This window comes from Oncorhynchus masou, chromosome 13, assembly GCF_036934945.1.
Source record: "Oncorhynchus masou masou isolate Uvic2021 chromosome 13, UVic_Omas_1.1, whole genome shotgun sequence".
NCBI classification, from domain to species: domain Eukaryota; kingdom Metazoa; phylum Chordata; class Actinopteri; order Salmoniformes; family Salmonidae; genus Oncorhynchus; species Oncorhynchus masou.
This window is the reverse complement of record NC_088224.1, coordinates 2613860-2631277: the sequence shown is the minus strand read 5'-3', so window position 1 is coordinate 2631277 and position 17418 is coordinate 2613860. Positions and strand designations below refer to the sequence as shown.

The 17418-nt window shown below is 45.4% G+C and overlaps 1 protein-coding gene across 1 annotated transcript in view; it reads right to left on the bottom strand.

Moving 5' to 3' along the window:
• LOC135551653 (CUB and sushi domain-containing protein 2-like) overlaps positions 1-17418 on the bottom strand; it is a 947993-nt gene that overhangs the window by 403978 nt on the left and 526597 nt on the right. The window contains 2 exon segments of the mRNA XM_064982833.1: positions 14499-14611; positions 15724-15827. Of these exon segments, the coding sequence (XP_064838905.1) occupies positions 14499-14611; positions 15724-15827 (217 nt within the window).

The following is a 17418-nucleotide window of genomic DNA, read 5'->3' as shown; positions in this document are numbered from 1 at the left end:
CAACCAGGGGGAGAAAAGCTACCTTTACTCCACACACAGAGGTGCATACACAGTTCTCCCCGCCCTCCTTTTGGCAAATCTTACCACAATTATATCCTCCTGATTCCTGCTTACAAGCAAAAACTAAAGCAGGAAGTGCCAGTGACTCGCTCAATGTGGAATGAGATGCTGAGCTCCAGGACTGTTTTGATGTTCCGGGATTCATTCAATGGCATTGAGGAATACAGCACCTCAGTCATCGGCTTCATCAATAATTGACTATACATACATCCCCACAGTGACTATGCGTACATGTCCCAACCAGAAACCATGGATAACAGGCAACAGCTGCATCGAGCTAAAGGCTAGAGCTGCCTCTTTCAAGGAGCGGGAGACTATTCCGGACACTTAAAAGAAATCCCGCTATGCCCTCAGACGAACCATCAAACAAGCAAAGCATCAATACAGGATTGAGATTAGTGCCCACGAAGCATAGTGCCCACGAAGCTCATCACTAAGCTCAGGACTCTGGGACTAAACACCTCTCTCTGCAACTGGATCCTGGACTTCCTGACGGACCGCCCCCAGGTGGTAAGAGTAGGCAACAACACGTCTGCCACGTTGATCACTGGGGACCCACAGGGGTGTACTTAGTCCCCTCCTGTATTCCCTGTTCACCCACGACTGCGTGGCCAAACACGACTCCAACACCATCAAGTTTGCTGACGACACAACAGTGATAGGCCTGATCAACGACGACGATGAGATGGCCTACAGGGAGGAGGCCAGAGACATGGTAGTGTGGTGCCGGGACAAAAACCTCTCCCTCAATGTGAGCAAGACAAAGGAGCTGATTGTGGACTACAGGAAAAGGTGGGCCAAACAGGCCCCCATTAACATCGATGAGGCTGCAATGGAGCGGGTCGAGAATTTCAAGTTCCTTGGTGTTCACATCACCAACGAACTATCAGGGTCCAAACACACCAAGAGGACACGACAACACCGTTTCCCCAGGAGACTGACAAGATGTGGCATGGGTCCTCAGATCCTCAAAGTTCTACAGCTGCACCATCGAGAGCATCCTGACTGGTTGCATCACCACCTGGTACGGCAACTGCTCAGCATCTGACCGTAAGGCGCAACAGAGGGTAGTGCGAATGCCCAAGTACATCCCTGAGGCCAAGCTCCCTGCCATCTCTGCCATCCAGGACCTAATAGGCGATGTCAGAGGAAAGCCCATAAATATTCAGACTTTTCTCCGCTACCGAACGGGTGCTACCGGAGCTCCAAGTCTAGGATCAAAAGGCTCCTCAACAGCTTCTACCCCCAAGCCGTAAGACTGCTGAACAGATCATAAAAATTGCCCCCTGTATATGCCTCGTTATTGTTATTCTTGAGTTACTTTTAATTATTACTTTTTATTTTAGTCTACTTGGTAAATATTTCCATCTTCTTGAACTGCACTGTTGGTTAAGTGCTTGTAAGTAAGCATTTCACAGTAGTCTACACTTGTTTTATTCTGCGCATGTGGCAAATAAAATTTGATTTGCTTTGAAAAGTTTGATGTTACCCTGCTCCAAAACCGTTCCAGACTTATACACGTTCCCATTGGCTGACTCAGAGTTCTCGTTGTCTAACATCCTGAGTTTCCACCCATCTGTAACACCACCTCCCCCCTCTTAACAGAGGGGTAGAGTTAATATAGCACTGCGCCATCTCAGGGGATGGTCTGGTTAATATAGCACTGTGCCAGGGGATGGTCTAGTTAATATAACACTGTACCAGGGGATGGTCTAGTTAATATAACACTGTACCATGCCAGGGTATGGTCTGGTTAATATAGCACTGTGCCATGCCAGGGGATGGTCTGGTTAATATAGCACTGTGCCATGCCAGGGGATGGTCTAGTTAATATAACACTGTACCATGCCAGGGGATGGTCTGGTTAATATAGCACTGTGTCATGCCAGGGGATGGTCTGGTTAATATAGCACTGTGCCATGCCAGGGGATGGTCTGGTTAATATAGCACTGCGCCATGCCAGGGGATGGTCTGGTTAATATAGCACTGTGCCATGCCAGGGGATGGTCTGGTTAATATAGCACTGCGCCATGCCAGGGGATGTTCTGGTTAATATAGCACTGCGCCATGCCAGGGGATGGTCTGGTTAATATAGCACTGTACCATGCCAGGGGATGGTCTGGTTAATATAGCACTGTGCCATGCCAGGGGATGGTCTGGTTAATATAGCACTGTGCCATGCCAGGGGATGGTCTGGTTAATATAGCACTGTGCCATGCCAGGGGATGGTCTGGTTAATATAGCACTGCGCCATGCCAGGGGATGGTCTGGTTAATATAGCACTGTGCCAGGGGATGGCCTGGTTAATATAGCACTGTGCCAGGGGATGGTCTGGTTAATATAGCACTGTACCAGGGGATGGTCTGGTTAATATAGCACTGTGCCATGCCAGGGGATGGTCTGGTTAATATAGCACTGCACCATGCCAGGGGATGGTCTGGTTAATATAGCACTGTGCCATGCCAGGGGATGGTCTGGTTAATATAGCACTGCGCCATGCCAGGGGATGGTCTGGTTAATATAGCACTGTGCCATGCCAGGGGATGGTCTGGTTAATATAGCACTGTGCCAGGGGATGGCCTGGTTAATATAGCACTGTGCCAGGGGATGGTCTGGTTAATATAGCACTGTACCAGGGGATGGTCTGGTTAATATAGCACTGTGCCATGCCAGGGGATGGTCTGGTTAATATAGCACTGCACCATGCCAGGGGATGGTCTGGTTAATATAGCACTGTGCCATGCCAGGGGATGGTCTGGTTAATATAGCACTGCACCATGCCAGGGGATGGTCTGGTTAATATAGCACTGTGCCATGCCAGGGGATGGTCTGGTTAATATAGCACTGCACCATGCCAGGGGATGGTCTGGTTAATATAGCACTGTGCCAGGGGATGGTCTGGTTAATATAGCACTGTGTCATGCCAGGGGATGGTCTGGTTAATATAGCACTGTGCCATGCCAGGGGATGGTCTGGTTAATATAGCACTGTGCCAGGGGATGGTCTGGTTAATATAGCACTGTACCAGGGGATGGTCTGGTTAATATAGCACTGTGCCATGCCAGGGGATGGTCTGGTTAATATAGCACTGTGCCATGCCAGGGGATGGTCTGGTTAATATAGCACTGCACCATGCCAGGGGATGGTCTGGTTAATATAGCACTGCGCCATGCCAGGGGATGGTCTGGTTAATATAGCACTGTGCCATGCCAGGGGATCGTCTGTGTGGAAGATTAAGTTGCTTACTTTCCCATTTATTAGAAGTCAACAGAAAATGTCTTTTGAATTTCCATAAGGAGCTTCTTTTTAAACTCTCTCCGTGCCTTCTCATTTCTTACATCCAGGGGGTACTATATTTTAATGACCTGTACACAGAGGGAGGTGGCATCAAAGGCCTCTGCATTTGGGTGGGGGAGGCTCTGAAACTTTCCTGCCATCGTTGGGCTCAGTGGTAATTGAAGTTGCATCCGGATCTATTTTGTCCTATTAAGCTTGGAAGCCTAACTTAGCATTCCGTCTTTATAATGTAAAATAAATCATTGTAATTTATTTACTTATTGGATTTAAAAAGTAGCTTCTGATGAAACATTACTCACTCCGCTCCAGGTTGGATCATGTTTTCGGGTTTCTGTTGTTCTTCTTTAGCTGGTTGTTGGTTTGCCAGAGCATTTGCTGTATAGTACTTGGTGATAATAATCTTTGGTAGTAGGAATCCTTCCAGGTCATTTTGTCTAAAATTAGATAGTAGGTGTGGAGTTTTGATTTGCAGTGAAGGTTATGTTGCGGAGGGTAGTACCCTGTATATGTCCTGGTGACATAGTGAAGGGTAGTATCCTGTATATGTCCTGGTGACATAGTGTTGTAGAGGGTAGTATCCTGTATATGTCCTGGTGACATAGTGTTGTGGAGGGTAGTATCCTGTATATGTCCTGGTGACATAGTGTTGTAGAGGGTAGTATCCTGTATATGTCCTGGTGACATAGTGTTGTAGAGGGTAGTATCCTGTATATGTCCTGGTGACATAGTGTTGTAGAGGGTAGTATCCTGTATATGTCCTGGTGACATAGTGTTGTAGAGGGTAGTATCCTGTATATGTCCTGGTGACATAGTGTTGTAGAGGGTAGTATCCTGTATATGTCCTGGTGACATAGTGTTGTAGGGGGTAGTATCCTGTATATGTCCTGGTGACATAGTGTTGTAGAGGGTAGTATCCTGTATATGTCCTGGTGACATAGTGTTGTAGAGGGTAGTATCCTGTATATGTCCTGGTGACATAGTGTTGTAGAGGGTAGTATCCTGTATATGTCCTGGTGACATAGTGTTGTAGAGGGTAGTATCCTCTATATGTCCTGGTGACATAGTGTTGTAGAGGGTAGTATCCTGTATATGTCCTGGTGACATAGTGTTATAGAGGGTAGTATCCTGTATATGTCCTGGTGACATAGTGTTATAGAGGGTAGTATCCTGTATATGTCCTGGTGACATAGTGTTGTAGAGGGTAGTATCCTGTATATGTCCTGGTGACATAGTGTTGTAGAGGGTAGTATCCTGTATATGTCCTGGTGACATAGTGTTGTAGAGGGTAGTGTCCTGTATATGTCCTGGTGACATAGTGAAGGTTATGTTGTAGAGGGTAGTGTCCTGTATATGTCCTGGTGACATAGTGTTGTAGAGGGTAGTATCCTGTATATGTCCTGGTGACATAGTGTTGTAGAGGGTAGTGTCCTGTATATGTCCTGGTGACATAGTGAAGGTTATGTTGTAGAGGGTAGTATCCTGTATATGTCCTGGTGACATAGTGTTGTAGAGGGTAGTGTCCTGTATATGTCCTGGTGACATAGTGAAGGTTATGTTGGAGAGGGTAGTGTCCTGTATATGTCCTGGTGACATAGTGTCGTAGAGGGTAGTGTCCTGTATATGTCCTGGTGACATAGTGTTGTAGAGGGTAGTATCCTGTATATGTCCTGGTGACATAGTGTTGTAGAGGGTAGTGTCCTGTATATGTCCTGGTGACATAGTGTTGTAGAGGGTAGTATCCTGTATATGTCCTGGTGACATAGTGTTGTAGAGGGTAGTATCCTGTATATGTCCTGGTGACATAGTGTTGTAGAGGGTAGTATCCTGTATATGTCCTGGTGACATAGTGTTATAGAGGGTAGTATCCTGTATATGTCCTGGTGACATAGTGTTGTGGAGGGTAGTATCCTGTATATGTCCTGGTGACATAGTGTTGTAGAGGGTAGTATCCTGTATATGTCCTGGTGACATAGTGTTGTAGAGGGTAGTATCCTGTATGTGTCCTGGTGACATAGTGTTGTAGAGGGTAGTGTCCTGTATAAGTCCTGGTAGAAAAATCCAAGTTGTTCTAACTCGAATTCATTTGCTTTGTTAAAACATGCTCCTTCCTTCAACCCTGTATCTCATGGAAATATAAATGTTTTGTCCGGTTTATTTTGCATCTCTCTCTGCAGCCTGGGACGAGGAGCTGACGTGCACTTTCACACGCTGGCACATATTTCTTTAGTCTTTACACACGCACACACCCCCCTCATCCCGTTCATTATCCAATTATTCATGCATCCCTCACTCTTCCCCGTCCTGGTTTTTCCGGGACTGCTACAGATGGACTCCAGAGAACTCCCAGTGATGAATCGGTACATGGAACGTCAGGACAAATGTCCATCCATCCATGGAATGATGCTCGATTCTCATGACCTTTTAAAACGCTCCAGGGGATCGGAGATAATCTATGGGTGATTTAGTGTGTTTTCACATATGAAATTAGTTACCCTGGTTCCAGGTTCCTAAATTGTTAGTGAGAATTTTACATAATATGTTTTGCTTTCACAAGGTCTGAAAAATAACCGTTTCAGGGTGATTAGCAAAATGCACATTCTACATGACGGAAGTGAGCTAACTTGTTGACACTGGGCAAAAAAAACTTCCATGCGACTCCCAACGCCACGCCACAGTAGTGGTACTCTGGTCCTGGATGTTGAAACAACGACTCACGCTGCCACGTCCCAGTACCTGGTACTCTGGTCCTGGATGTTGAACCCGCTACTCACGCTGCCACGTCCCAGTACCTGGTACTCTGGTCCTGGATGTTGAACCCGCTACTCACGCTGCCACGTCCCAGTACCTGGTACTCTGGTCCTGGATGTTGAACCCGCTACTCACGCTGCCACGTCCCAGTACCTGGTACTCTGGTCCTGGATGTTGAATCCGCTACTCACGCTGCCACGTCCCAGTACCTGGTACTCTGGTCCTGGATGTTGAATCCGCTATTCACGCTGCCACGTCCCAGTACCTGGTACTCTGGTCCTGGATGTTGAAACAACGACTCACGCTGCCACGTCCCAGTACCTGGTACTCTGGTCCTGGATGTTGAATCCGCTATTCACGCTGCCACGTCCCAGTACCTGGTACTCTGGTCCTGGATGTTGAAACAACGACTCACGCTGCCACGTCCCAGTACCTGGTACTCTGGTCCTGGATGTTGAAACAACGACTCACGCTGCCACGTCCCAGTACCTGGTACTCTGGTCCTGGATGTTGAATCCGCTACTCACGCTGCCACGTCCCAGTACCTGGTACTCTGGTCCTGGATGTTGAATCCGCTACTCACGCTGCCACGCCCCAGTACCTGGTACTCTGGTCCTGGATGTTGAACCCGCTACTCACGCTGCCACGTCCCAGTACCTGGTACTCTGGTCCTGGATGTTGAATCCGCTATTCACGCTGCCACGTCCCAGTACCTGGTACTCTGGTCCTGGATGTTGAAACAACGACTCACGCTGCCACGTCCCAGTACCTGGTACTCTGGTCCTGGATGTTGAATCCGCTATTCACGCTGCCACGTCCCAGTACCTGGTACTCTGGTCCTGGATGTTGAAACAACGACTCACGCTGCCACGTCCCAGTACCTGGTACTCTGGTCCTGGATGTTGAAACAACGACTCACGCTGCCACGTCCCAGTACCTGGTACTCTGGTCCTGGATGTTGAATCCGCTACTCACGCTGCCACGTCCCAGTACCTGGTACTCTGGTCCTGGATGTTGAATCCGCTACTCACGCTGCCACGCCCCAGTACCTGGTACTCTGGTCCTGGATGTTGAACCCGCTACTCACGCTGCCACGTCCCAGTACCTGGTACTCTGGTCCTGGATGTTGAATCCGCTATTCACGCTGCCACGTCCCAGTACCTGGTACTCTGGTCCTGGATGTTGAAACAACGACTCACGCTGCCACGTCCCAGTACCTGGTACTCTGGTCCTGGATGTTGAATCCGCTATTCACGCTGCCACGTCCCAGTACCTGGTACTCTGGTCCTGGATGTTGAAACAACGACTCACGCTGCCACGTCCCAGTACCTGGTACTCTGGTCCTGGATGTTGAAACAACGACTCACGCTGCCACGTCCCAGTACCTGGTACTCTGGTCCTGGATGTTGAATCCGCTACTCACGCTGCCACGTCCCAGTACCTGGTACTCTGGTCCTGGATGTTGAACCCGCTACTCACGCTGCCACGTCCCAGTACCTGGTACTCTGGTCCTGGATGTTGAAACCGCGACTCACGCTGGTCGAGGGTTCATTTGCGTTTTCACAAATGTTTTATAGGATCAGGGTACCAGGAAAAGCGCCTTAATGACTATCATTTTTTAAACACATATTTAGAGTCTACGATGTGGAGATTAGCATCCTAAGGGACTCATAAGGTCCATTGCTTATGGATGTAACTCAGTGTTATGCCCACCTATGGATTTATAATGAGTTATTTTATTGCTTTTTGTACTGCAGATTTTCTTTTAAAGTGACTTTGGGCGTCTTGGGGAGAAGAAATTTAGTATTATTATGAATAAGGGGGAGGATTGATTTTCATTGTAAACACTTTTTTGTGTGTGTGAATGTTTCATGTTATGTATGTAAAAATCACCAGGAAGTAGATTAGTTAATGGACCAATAAAAAAGAGAGTTCCAAACAACCCTCACAACAGACAGTCCTAACAGCATGATTGCTCTTTGCTAAAAAGCTTTTTTTTATTTATTTTTGTAAATTTTAGACTATTTTTATTAGAGAAAAAAAAAAAAAAAACAATAAGGTAATTCATTGTTACCCAGAAATGATTGGATATGGAAATGAAAACATGTGCATTGGAGAGGGCGGCTAAAAGAATAATACACAACCAGAACCAAACTCCTGTTGGTGGAAACGTATGTTCTATCAGTGGTAAAATAACTTCTGATTGGTCAGTCTGAGAAATCTAATTTCTGATTGGTCAGTCTGAGAAATCTAACTTCTGATTGGTCAGTCTGAGAAATCTAACTTCTGATTGGTCAGTCTGAGAAATCTAACTTCTGATTGGTCAGTCTGAGAAATCTAACTTCTGATTGGTCAGTCTGAGAAATCTAACTTCTGATTGGTCAGTCTGAGAAATCTAACTTCTGATTGGTCAGTCTGATAAATCAGGAAATTCTGTAGGAACACGTCATAGCTAGAGTACATGGTTCTGGTCACTGGAGACAGCAGAAAACACACTATCACATTTCATAACTCTTTTTTAAAATCATTACCTGCATTTCAGATTGTCAAATCAGCCAACAGATGGTATGGCCACACTTGTCTTGAACACATCCATCCGTTTATATTGGCATGACAAAGTACATTATTCACATTAGATGTGCACAATCTAATCAGTGTATCAAATTATTCAACTCAGTTCCTCCTTCAAGTATTATCTCCCATGTGCCTTGTTCCCTCAGTGGGAAACGTGGGAAATGGCCTCTGTTGCCATAGCAACGTACTCTGCACTCGCTCTGGGCAGCAGAGTTCTGAGTTGAACTCGGATGAGACAGACTCCTTAATTGATAGTGCAGTTTGTTTAGGTGGTTTTAGAGCTAGCGAGCAACTTCACATGCTAATATTGGCTTTGGTATTATTGTGTGTACAGTAGATATGTCCACGTTTAAGTTTAGACAATCATTTGAATCCTTAATATTAGAATTAAGGTTTCGGTTAAAACAAAAAAATAATCATTAAAAAATTTGAGCTCGCAGCTGCTGCCCATCTGCAATCCATGGTGGTAATAGCACTCACCGTTGCCCCTAGTGGCCGGTTTTTAAGTCATCGCCAGATGGCACTGGGTACCAGAATGGACGTCAAATTTCGCCTTAGATCTTGAGCGACCTGGCTGTTATTGAGTATCAGTACAGACAGACTGCAGCTACATCAGCCTCATTGAAAATGAAGTCCCTCCAGTCGATCTGAACCTATTCTTCCACACTACAATTAGAAAGTAGGGACGAAATATGAATACAAAAAAGAGAGAAAAGGAAGGATATAAGTCCTTTGATGTGTCTGCATACGTGACCGACCGGCTCGATTGGGTCTTATGTAGCAACATTTTGACATTGTGTTTTATAACATAGGATTTAAAGTAGAGACTCAAAGCTACAACGTGATATATCATATAATATATATATATTATACTCTACAGTTGAGGAACAATGGTGAAGTCATTCTGCTTTGAAATAAACTTATAAACTCACCTTAGAGAAAATGGCACTTGAATGTTTTGGTACACCTACTGGAGAGCTTTGTTTTAAACCCATTCAGCATCAGCATCGTTCACACCCTCTTAAGCCTTAGCCCCGCCCATCTCTTGAATGATTCAAATGTGAGGCCATGTGCTAAACAGAGTGAGTACGGTGGTGTGCTAAACAGAGTGGGTACGGTTGTGTGATAAACAGAGTGAGTATGGTAGTGTAGTAAACATAGTGAGTATGGTAGTGTAGTAAACAGAGTGAGTATGGTAGTGTAGTAAACAGAGTGAGTACTGTAGTGTAGTAAACAGAGTGAGTATGGTAGTGTAGAAAACAGAGTGAGTACTGTAGTGTAGTAAACAGAGTGAGTACTGTCATGTGCAAAACAGAATGAGTACAGTAGTGTGAGTACTGTAGTGTAGTAAACAGAGTGAGTACTGTAGTGTAGTAAACAGAGTGAGTACGGTAGTGTAGTAAACAGAGTGAGTACTGTAGTGTGCAAAACAGGGTGAGTACGGTAGTGTGAGTACTGCAGTGTAGTAAACAGAGTGAGTATGGTAGTGTAGTAAACAGAGTGAGTGTGGTAGTGTAGTAAACAGAGTGAGTACTGTAGTGAAGTAAACAGAGTGAGTGTGGTAGTGTAGTAAACAGAGTGAGTATGGTAGTGTGAGGACTGTAGTGTAGTAAACAGAGTGAGTATGGTAGTGTAGTAAACAGAGTGAGTATGGTAGCGTGAGTACTGTAGTGTAGTAAACAGAGTGAGTATGGTAGTGTAGTAAACAAAGTGAGTACTGTAGTGTAGTAAACATCGTGAGTATGGTAGTGTAGTAAATAGAGTGAGTACTGTAGTGTGAGTACTGTAGTGTAGCAAACAGAGTGAGTATGGTAATGTGAGTACAGTAGTGTAGTAAACATAGTGAGTATGGTAGTGTAGTAAACCGAGTGCGTACGGTAGAGTAGTAAACATAGTGAGTATGGCAGTGTAGTAAACAGAGTGAGTACTGTAGTGTAGTAAACAGAGTGAGTATGGTAGTGTAGTAAACAGAGTGAGTACGGTAGTGTAGTAAACAGAGTGAGTACTGTAGTCTACTTAACAGAGTGAGTACGGTAGTGTAGTAAACAGAGTGAGTATGGTAGTGTAGCAAACAAAGTGAGTACTGGATTGTAGTAAACATAGTGAGTACAGCAGTGTAGTAAACAAAGTGAGTACGGTAGAGTAGTAAACAGAGTGAGTACTGTAGTGTAGTAAACAGAGTGAATACTGTAGTGTAGTAAACAGAGTGAGTACTGTAGTGTAGTAAACAGAGTGAGTACGGTAGTGTAGTAAACAGAGTGATTACGGGATTGTAGTAAACATAGTGAGTACGGTAGTGTAGTAAACAGAGTGAGTACGGTAGAGTAGTAAACAGAGTGAGTATGGTAGAGTAGTAAACAGAGTGAGTATGGTATTGTGGTAAACAGAGTGATTACTGTAGTGTAGTAAACAGAGTGAGTACGGTAGTGTAGTAAACATATTGAGTACGGTAGTAAACATAATTAGTATGGTAGTGTAGTGAACAGAGAGAGTATGGTAGTATATTATTAAACATAATGATTATGGTAGTGTAGTAAAAAGAGTGAGTACAGTAGTGTAGAAAACATAGTGAGTACAGTAGTAAACAGAGTGCGTACGGTAGTGTGAGTACTGTAGTGTAGTAAACATAGTGAGTATGGTAGTGTAGTAAACAGAGTGAGTACTGTAGTGTAGTAAACAGAGTGAGTTCGGTAGTGTGAGTAATATAGTGCAGTAACAGAGTGAGTACGGAAGTGTAGTAAACAGAGTGAGTACGGTAAAGTAGTAAACAGATTGGGTAAGGCAGTGTAGTAAACAGAGTGAGTACTGTAGTGTAGTAAACAGAGTGAGTATGGTAGTGTAGTAATCAGAGTGAGTATGGTAGTGTGAGTACTGTAGTGTAGTAAACAGAGTTAGTATGATAGTGTAGTAAACAGAGTGAGTACTGTAGTGTAGTAAACAGAGGGAGTACTGTAGTGTACTTAACAGAGTGAGTACTGTAGTGTACTTAACAGAGTGAGTACTGTAGTGTAGTAAACAGAGTGAGTACTGTAGTGTAGTAAACAGAGTGAGTACGGTAGTGTTGTAATCAGAGTGAGTATGGTAGTGTGAGTACTGTAGTGTAGTAAACATAGTGAGTATGATAGTGTAGTAAACAGAGTGAGTACTGTAGTGTACTTAACAGAGAGAGTACTGTAGTGTACTTAACAGAGTGAGTACTGTAGTGTACTTAACAGAGTGAGTACTGTAGTGTAGTAAACAGAGTGAGTACTGTAGTGTAGTAAACAGAGTGAGTACTGCAGTGTAGTAAACAGAGTGAGTACTGTAGTGTAGTAAACAGAGTGAGTACTGTAGTGTAGTAAACAGAGTGAGTACGGTAGTGTAGTAAACAGAGTGAATACTGTAGTGTACTTAACAGAGTGAGTACTGTAGTGTGCTCATCAGAGTGAGTACTGTAGTGTAGTAAACAGAGTGAGTATGGTAGTGTGAGTACTGTAGTGTAGTGAACAGAGTGAGTACTGTAGTGTAGTAAACAGAGTGAGTACTGTAGTGTAGTAAACAGAGTCTGTCTGTCTGTCTGTCTGTCTGTCTGTCTGTCTGTCTGTGTGTCTGTCTGTCTGTGTGTCTGTGTGTCTGTGTGTCTGTCTGTGTGTGTGTGTGTGTGTGTGTGTGTGTGTGTGTGTGTGTGTGTGTGTGTGTGTGTGTGTGTGTGTGTGTGTGTGTGTGTGTGTGTGTGTGTGTGTGTGTGTGTGTGTGTGTGTATTATGTCTACACCAGATAATCTAGAAAATATGCAAAGTTATTCAAATTGAAGTACGTTTTTGGGAATCCTCAATCACTAAAGGGAGAAAAAAATGCTTCAAAGTAATTATTCTCCTTCATTAAAGCTGATCTCATTGTTTCAAAGCAGTTCTGCCGCTCTACTTTCTTCTGGGTGTTAAAACATACAGGAAACAACACGATATAACAGTGTGTGTGTGTGTGTGTGTGTGTGTGTGTGTGTGTGTGTGTGTGTGTGTGTGTGTGTTAGAACGACAGATGAAACAACAGTATACAAAACATTAAGAACACCTTCCTAATATTAAGTCCCTTTTGCCCACAGGGATGCTGGCCCATGTTGACTACAAGGTGTCTAAAGTGTTCCACAGGGATGCTGGCCCATGTTGACTACAAGGTGTCTAAAGCGTTCCACAGGGATGCTGGCCCATGTTGACTCTACAAGGTGTCTAAAGCGTACCACAGGGATACTGGCCCATGTTGACTCTACAAGGTGTCTAAAGCGTTCCACAGGGATGCTGGCCCATGTCGACTCTACAAGGTGTCTAAAGCGTACCACAGGGATGCTGGCCCATGTCGACTCTATAAGGTTTTGAAAGCGTTCCACAGGGATGCTGGCCCATGTTGACTCTACAAGGTGTCTAAAGCATTCCACAGGGATGCTGGCCCATGTTGACTCTACAAGGTGTTGAAAGTGTTCCACAGGGATGCTGGCCCATGTCGACTCTACAAGGTGTCTAAAGCGTACCACAGGGATACTGGCCCATGTCGACTCTATAAGGTGTTGAAAGCGTTCCACAGGGATGCTGGCCCATGTTGACTCTACAAGGTGTCTAAAGCATTCCACAGGGATGCTGGCCCATGTTGACTCTACAAGGTGTCTAAAGCGTTCCACAGGGATGCTGGCCCATGTTGACTCTACAAGGTGTCTAAAGCGTTCCACAGGGATGCTGGCCCATGTTGACTCTACAAGGTGTCTAAAGCGTTCCACAGGGATGCTGGCCCATGTTGACTCTACAAGGTGTCTAAAGCGTTCCACAGGGATGCTGGCCCATGTGAACTCTACAAGGTGTTGAAAGCGTACCACAGGGATACTGGCCCATGTTGACTCTACAAGGTGTCTAAAGCGTTCCACAGGGATACTGGCCCATGTTGACTCTACAAGGTGTTGAAAGCGTTCCACAGGGATGCTGGCCCATGTTGACTCTACAAGGTGTCTAAAGCGTTCCACAGGGATACTGGCCCATGTTGACTACAAGGTGTCTAAAGCGTTCCACAGGGATACTGGCCCATGTTGACTCTACAAGGTGTCTAAAGCGTTCCACAGGGATACTGGCCCATGTTGACTCTACAAGGTGTCTAAAGCGTTCCACAGGGATGCTGGCCCATGTTGACTCTACAAGGTGCCTAAAGCGTTCCACAGGGATGCTGACCCATGTTGACTCCAATGCTACCCACAGTTGTGTCAAGTTGGCTGGATGTCCTCTGGGTGGTGGACCATTCTGGATACACACGGGAAACTGTTGAGCTTGAAAAACCCAGCAGCGTTGCAGTTCTTGACTCAAACCGGTGCACCTGACACCTACTACCACACCCTGTTCAAAAGGCAATTTAAATCCTTCGTCTTGTCCATTCACCCTCTGAATGGCAAACACACACAATCCATGTCTCAATTGTCTCAAGGCTTAAACATCCTAATTCAACCTGTCTCCTCCCCTTCAACTACACTGATCGAAGTGGATTTAACAAGTGACGTCAATAAGGGATCATCGCACCTGGTTAACCGTCTCACAGGAAAGAGCAGAAACATGAGGCCAGCTCATCGTCAAGAGGAGGCTAGACTTACTAAAGTCTTACGTGTGCGCACACACACACACACACACACACACACACACACACACATACACACACACACACACACACACATACACACACACACACACACACACTTAACAGTCAGCGAAGATGAGAATCAGAAAGGAAGATGGAGCAAAGTATTTCTTTTGGCGGGATGTTACCCGAAACAAAACCCATCATCATCATCATCACCTTCATCAGCTCACCTTCATAAGACACCTTGAAGCCCTGGGAGCCACTGGTGTCGTCAGTCTTGAAGTTGAGCCACATCTGATGACTGGTGCTGACCACCAGGTCTGGAGTAGTGGTCCCTGATAGGCTGCAGGGGAAACAATGTGTGAGTGTGTCTGTGCCTATGTGAGTGTGTCTGTGTGAGTGTGAGCGTGTCTGTGTGAGTGTGAGCGTGTCTGTGCCTGTGTTAGTGTGTTGGTGCCCATGGGAGTGTGTTGGTGCCCATGGGAGTGTGCCTGTACTTGTGTGTCTGTGCCTGTGAGAGCACACCTAGGGATACTTAGGGATCCCTCCCTCTCTCCCCTCTCTGTCCCCCCTCTCCTCCCCTCCTCCTCCACAACAACCTAAAGCCTCACTACACAGCTCCACATAAAAATTGATCTATAAAATTTTATTAAGGCAGTAAATTTCAGCACAATTAATAACAACACCCAGTGAAACGTTATGGAGCATCTGTTGGAGCAAACTCCATTAGGACACATCAATATGCAACGCAACGTGGCGAACGGCCGTGATCTTGTTTTAACATTGAGGGGAGCAGGGATTGACAATGTGGCACTGGATCTATCTTTCACGCACTACTGGTCCTGGAGGTGATGAAATGGACAGAAATAGATGGATGGAGGGAGATGGAAGGTGGTAGGGAGGTGGGGGAGGAGGAGGAGGAGGGAGAGGAGGAAGAGAGGAGGAGGAGGAGGAGGAGGAGAGGAGGAGGTGGGGGGAGGAGGAGGAGGGAGAGGAGGAAAGGAGGAGGTGAGGGAGGAGGTGGGGGAGGAGGAGGAGGTGGGGGAGGAGGAGGAGGAGGAGGAGGGGAGGAGGAGAGGAGGAGGTGGGGAGGAGGAGGAGGGAGGGAGAGGAGGAGGTGGGGGAGGAGGAGATGGGGGAGGAGGAGGAGGTGGAGGAGGAGGAGGAGGAGGAGGAGGAGGAGGAATGTAGGGGAGGAGGGATTGAGGGAGGGAGAGAGGTGAGAGAGGGAATGTAGGATAGAGATGGCAAGACAGATATGGAGAAAGAGGAAGAAAGAGAGTGACAGAGAGAGAGAGAAAGCTAGTGAAAGAGACAGAGAGGTGGGTGGAAAGCAAGTCAAACTGAAGGAGGGAAAGAGCGGGTGTATCCACAAGAAAATTGTGTGAGAAATGTGAGAACAAGAAAAAGGACAAAGAGAGAATTAAGACAGGAAGCAGAGAGGTTGAAACTCACACGTGAAAGACGGTCTTCTGGTCCCCGACCACGGCTCCATCTCCAACCGTCAACGTATCGTATCCACGCTCCAGGTCAAAGTCCTCAAAGGTCAGTTTGATCACCTAGGTGACAGTAATGACGTCAAAACGCCAAATGGTTACACAAATATATAAATATCATTCCCTCCATTTTATGTATTCCCTGCATTGCGCTCTCTCTCTCTCTCTCTCTCTTTCTCTCTCTTTCTCTCTCTTTCTCTCTCTTTCTCTTTCTTACTCTCTCACTTTATTTTTAAGAATGTGAAATGTCAGAATAATTGTAGAGAGAATGATTTATTTTAGCTTTTACTTCTTCACATTCCCAGTGGGTCAGACATTTACATAAACTCAATTAGTATTTGGTAGCATTGCCTTTGAATTGTTTAACTTTGGTCAAATGTTTTGGGTAGCCTTCCACAAGCTTCCCACAATAAGTTGGGTGAATTTTGGCCCATTCCTCCAGACAGAGCTGGTGGAACTGAGTCAGGTGTCCTTGCTCGCACGCACTTTCAGTTCTGCCCACCAATTTCCTATAGGTTTGAGGTCAGGACTTTGTGATGGCCACTACAATACCTTGACTTTGTTTTCCTTAAGCCATTTTGCCACAACTTTGGAAGTATGCTTGAGGTCATTGTCCGTTTGGAAGACCCATTTGCGACCAAGCTTTAACTTCCTGACTGATGTCTTGAGATGTTGCTTCAATATATCCACATCAATTTCTTACCTCATGATGACATCTATTTTGTGAAGTGCACCAGTCCCTCCTTCAGCAAAGCACCACCACAACATGATGCTGCCACCCCCGTGCATCACGGTTGGGATGGTGTTCTTCGGCTTGCAAGCCTCCCCTTTTTCCTCCAAACATAACGATGGTCATTATGGCCAAACAGTTCTATTTTTGTTTCATCAGACCAGAGGACATTTCTCCAAAAAGTACGATATTTGTCCACCTGTGCAGTTGCAAACCATAGTCTGGCTTTTTTATGACGGTTTTGGAGCAGTGGCTTCTTCCTTGCTGAGCAGACTTTCAGGTTATGTCAATATAGGACTCGTTTTACTGTGGATATTGATACTTTTGTACCTGTTTCCTCCGGCATCTTCACAAGGTCCTTTGCTGTTGTTCTGGGATTGATCTGTACTTTTCGCACCAAAGTACGTTCATCTCTAGGAGACAGAACGGGTCTCCTTCCTGAGCGGTATGACGGCTGTGTGGTCCCATGGTGTTTATACTTGTGTACTATTGTTTGTACAGATGAACATGGTACCTTCATGTGTTTGGAAATTGCTCCCAAGGATGAACCAGACTTGTGGAGGTCTACAATTATATTTCTGAGGTCTTGGCTGATTTCTTTTGATTTCCCCATGATGTCAAGCAAAGAGGCACTGAGGTTGAAGGTATGCCTTGAAATACATCCACAGGTACACCTCCAATTGACTCAAATTATGTCAATTAGCCTATCAGAAGCTTCTAAAGCCATGACATAATTTTCTGGAATTTTCCAAACTGTTTAAAGGCACAGTCAACTTATTGTATGTAAACTTCTGACCCACTGGAATTGTTATACAGTGAAAGTGAAATAATCTGTCTGTAAACAATTGTCGGAAAAATGTATTGTGTCATGCACAAAGTAGATGTCCTAAAACACTTGCCAAAAATATAGTTTGCTTCCGGGAG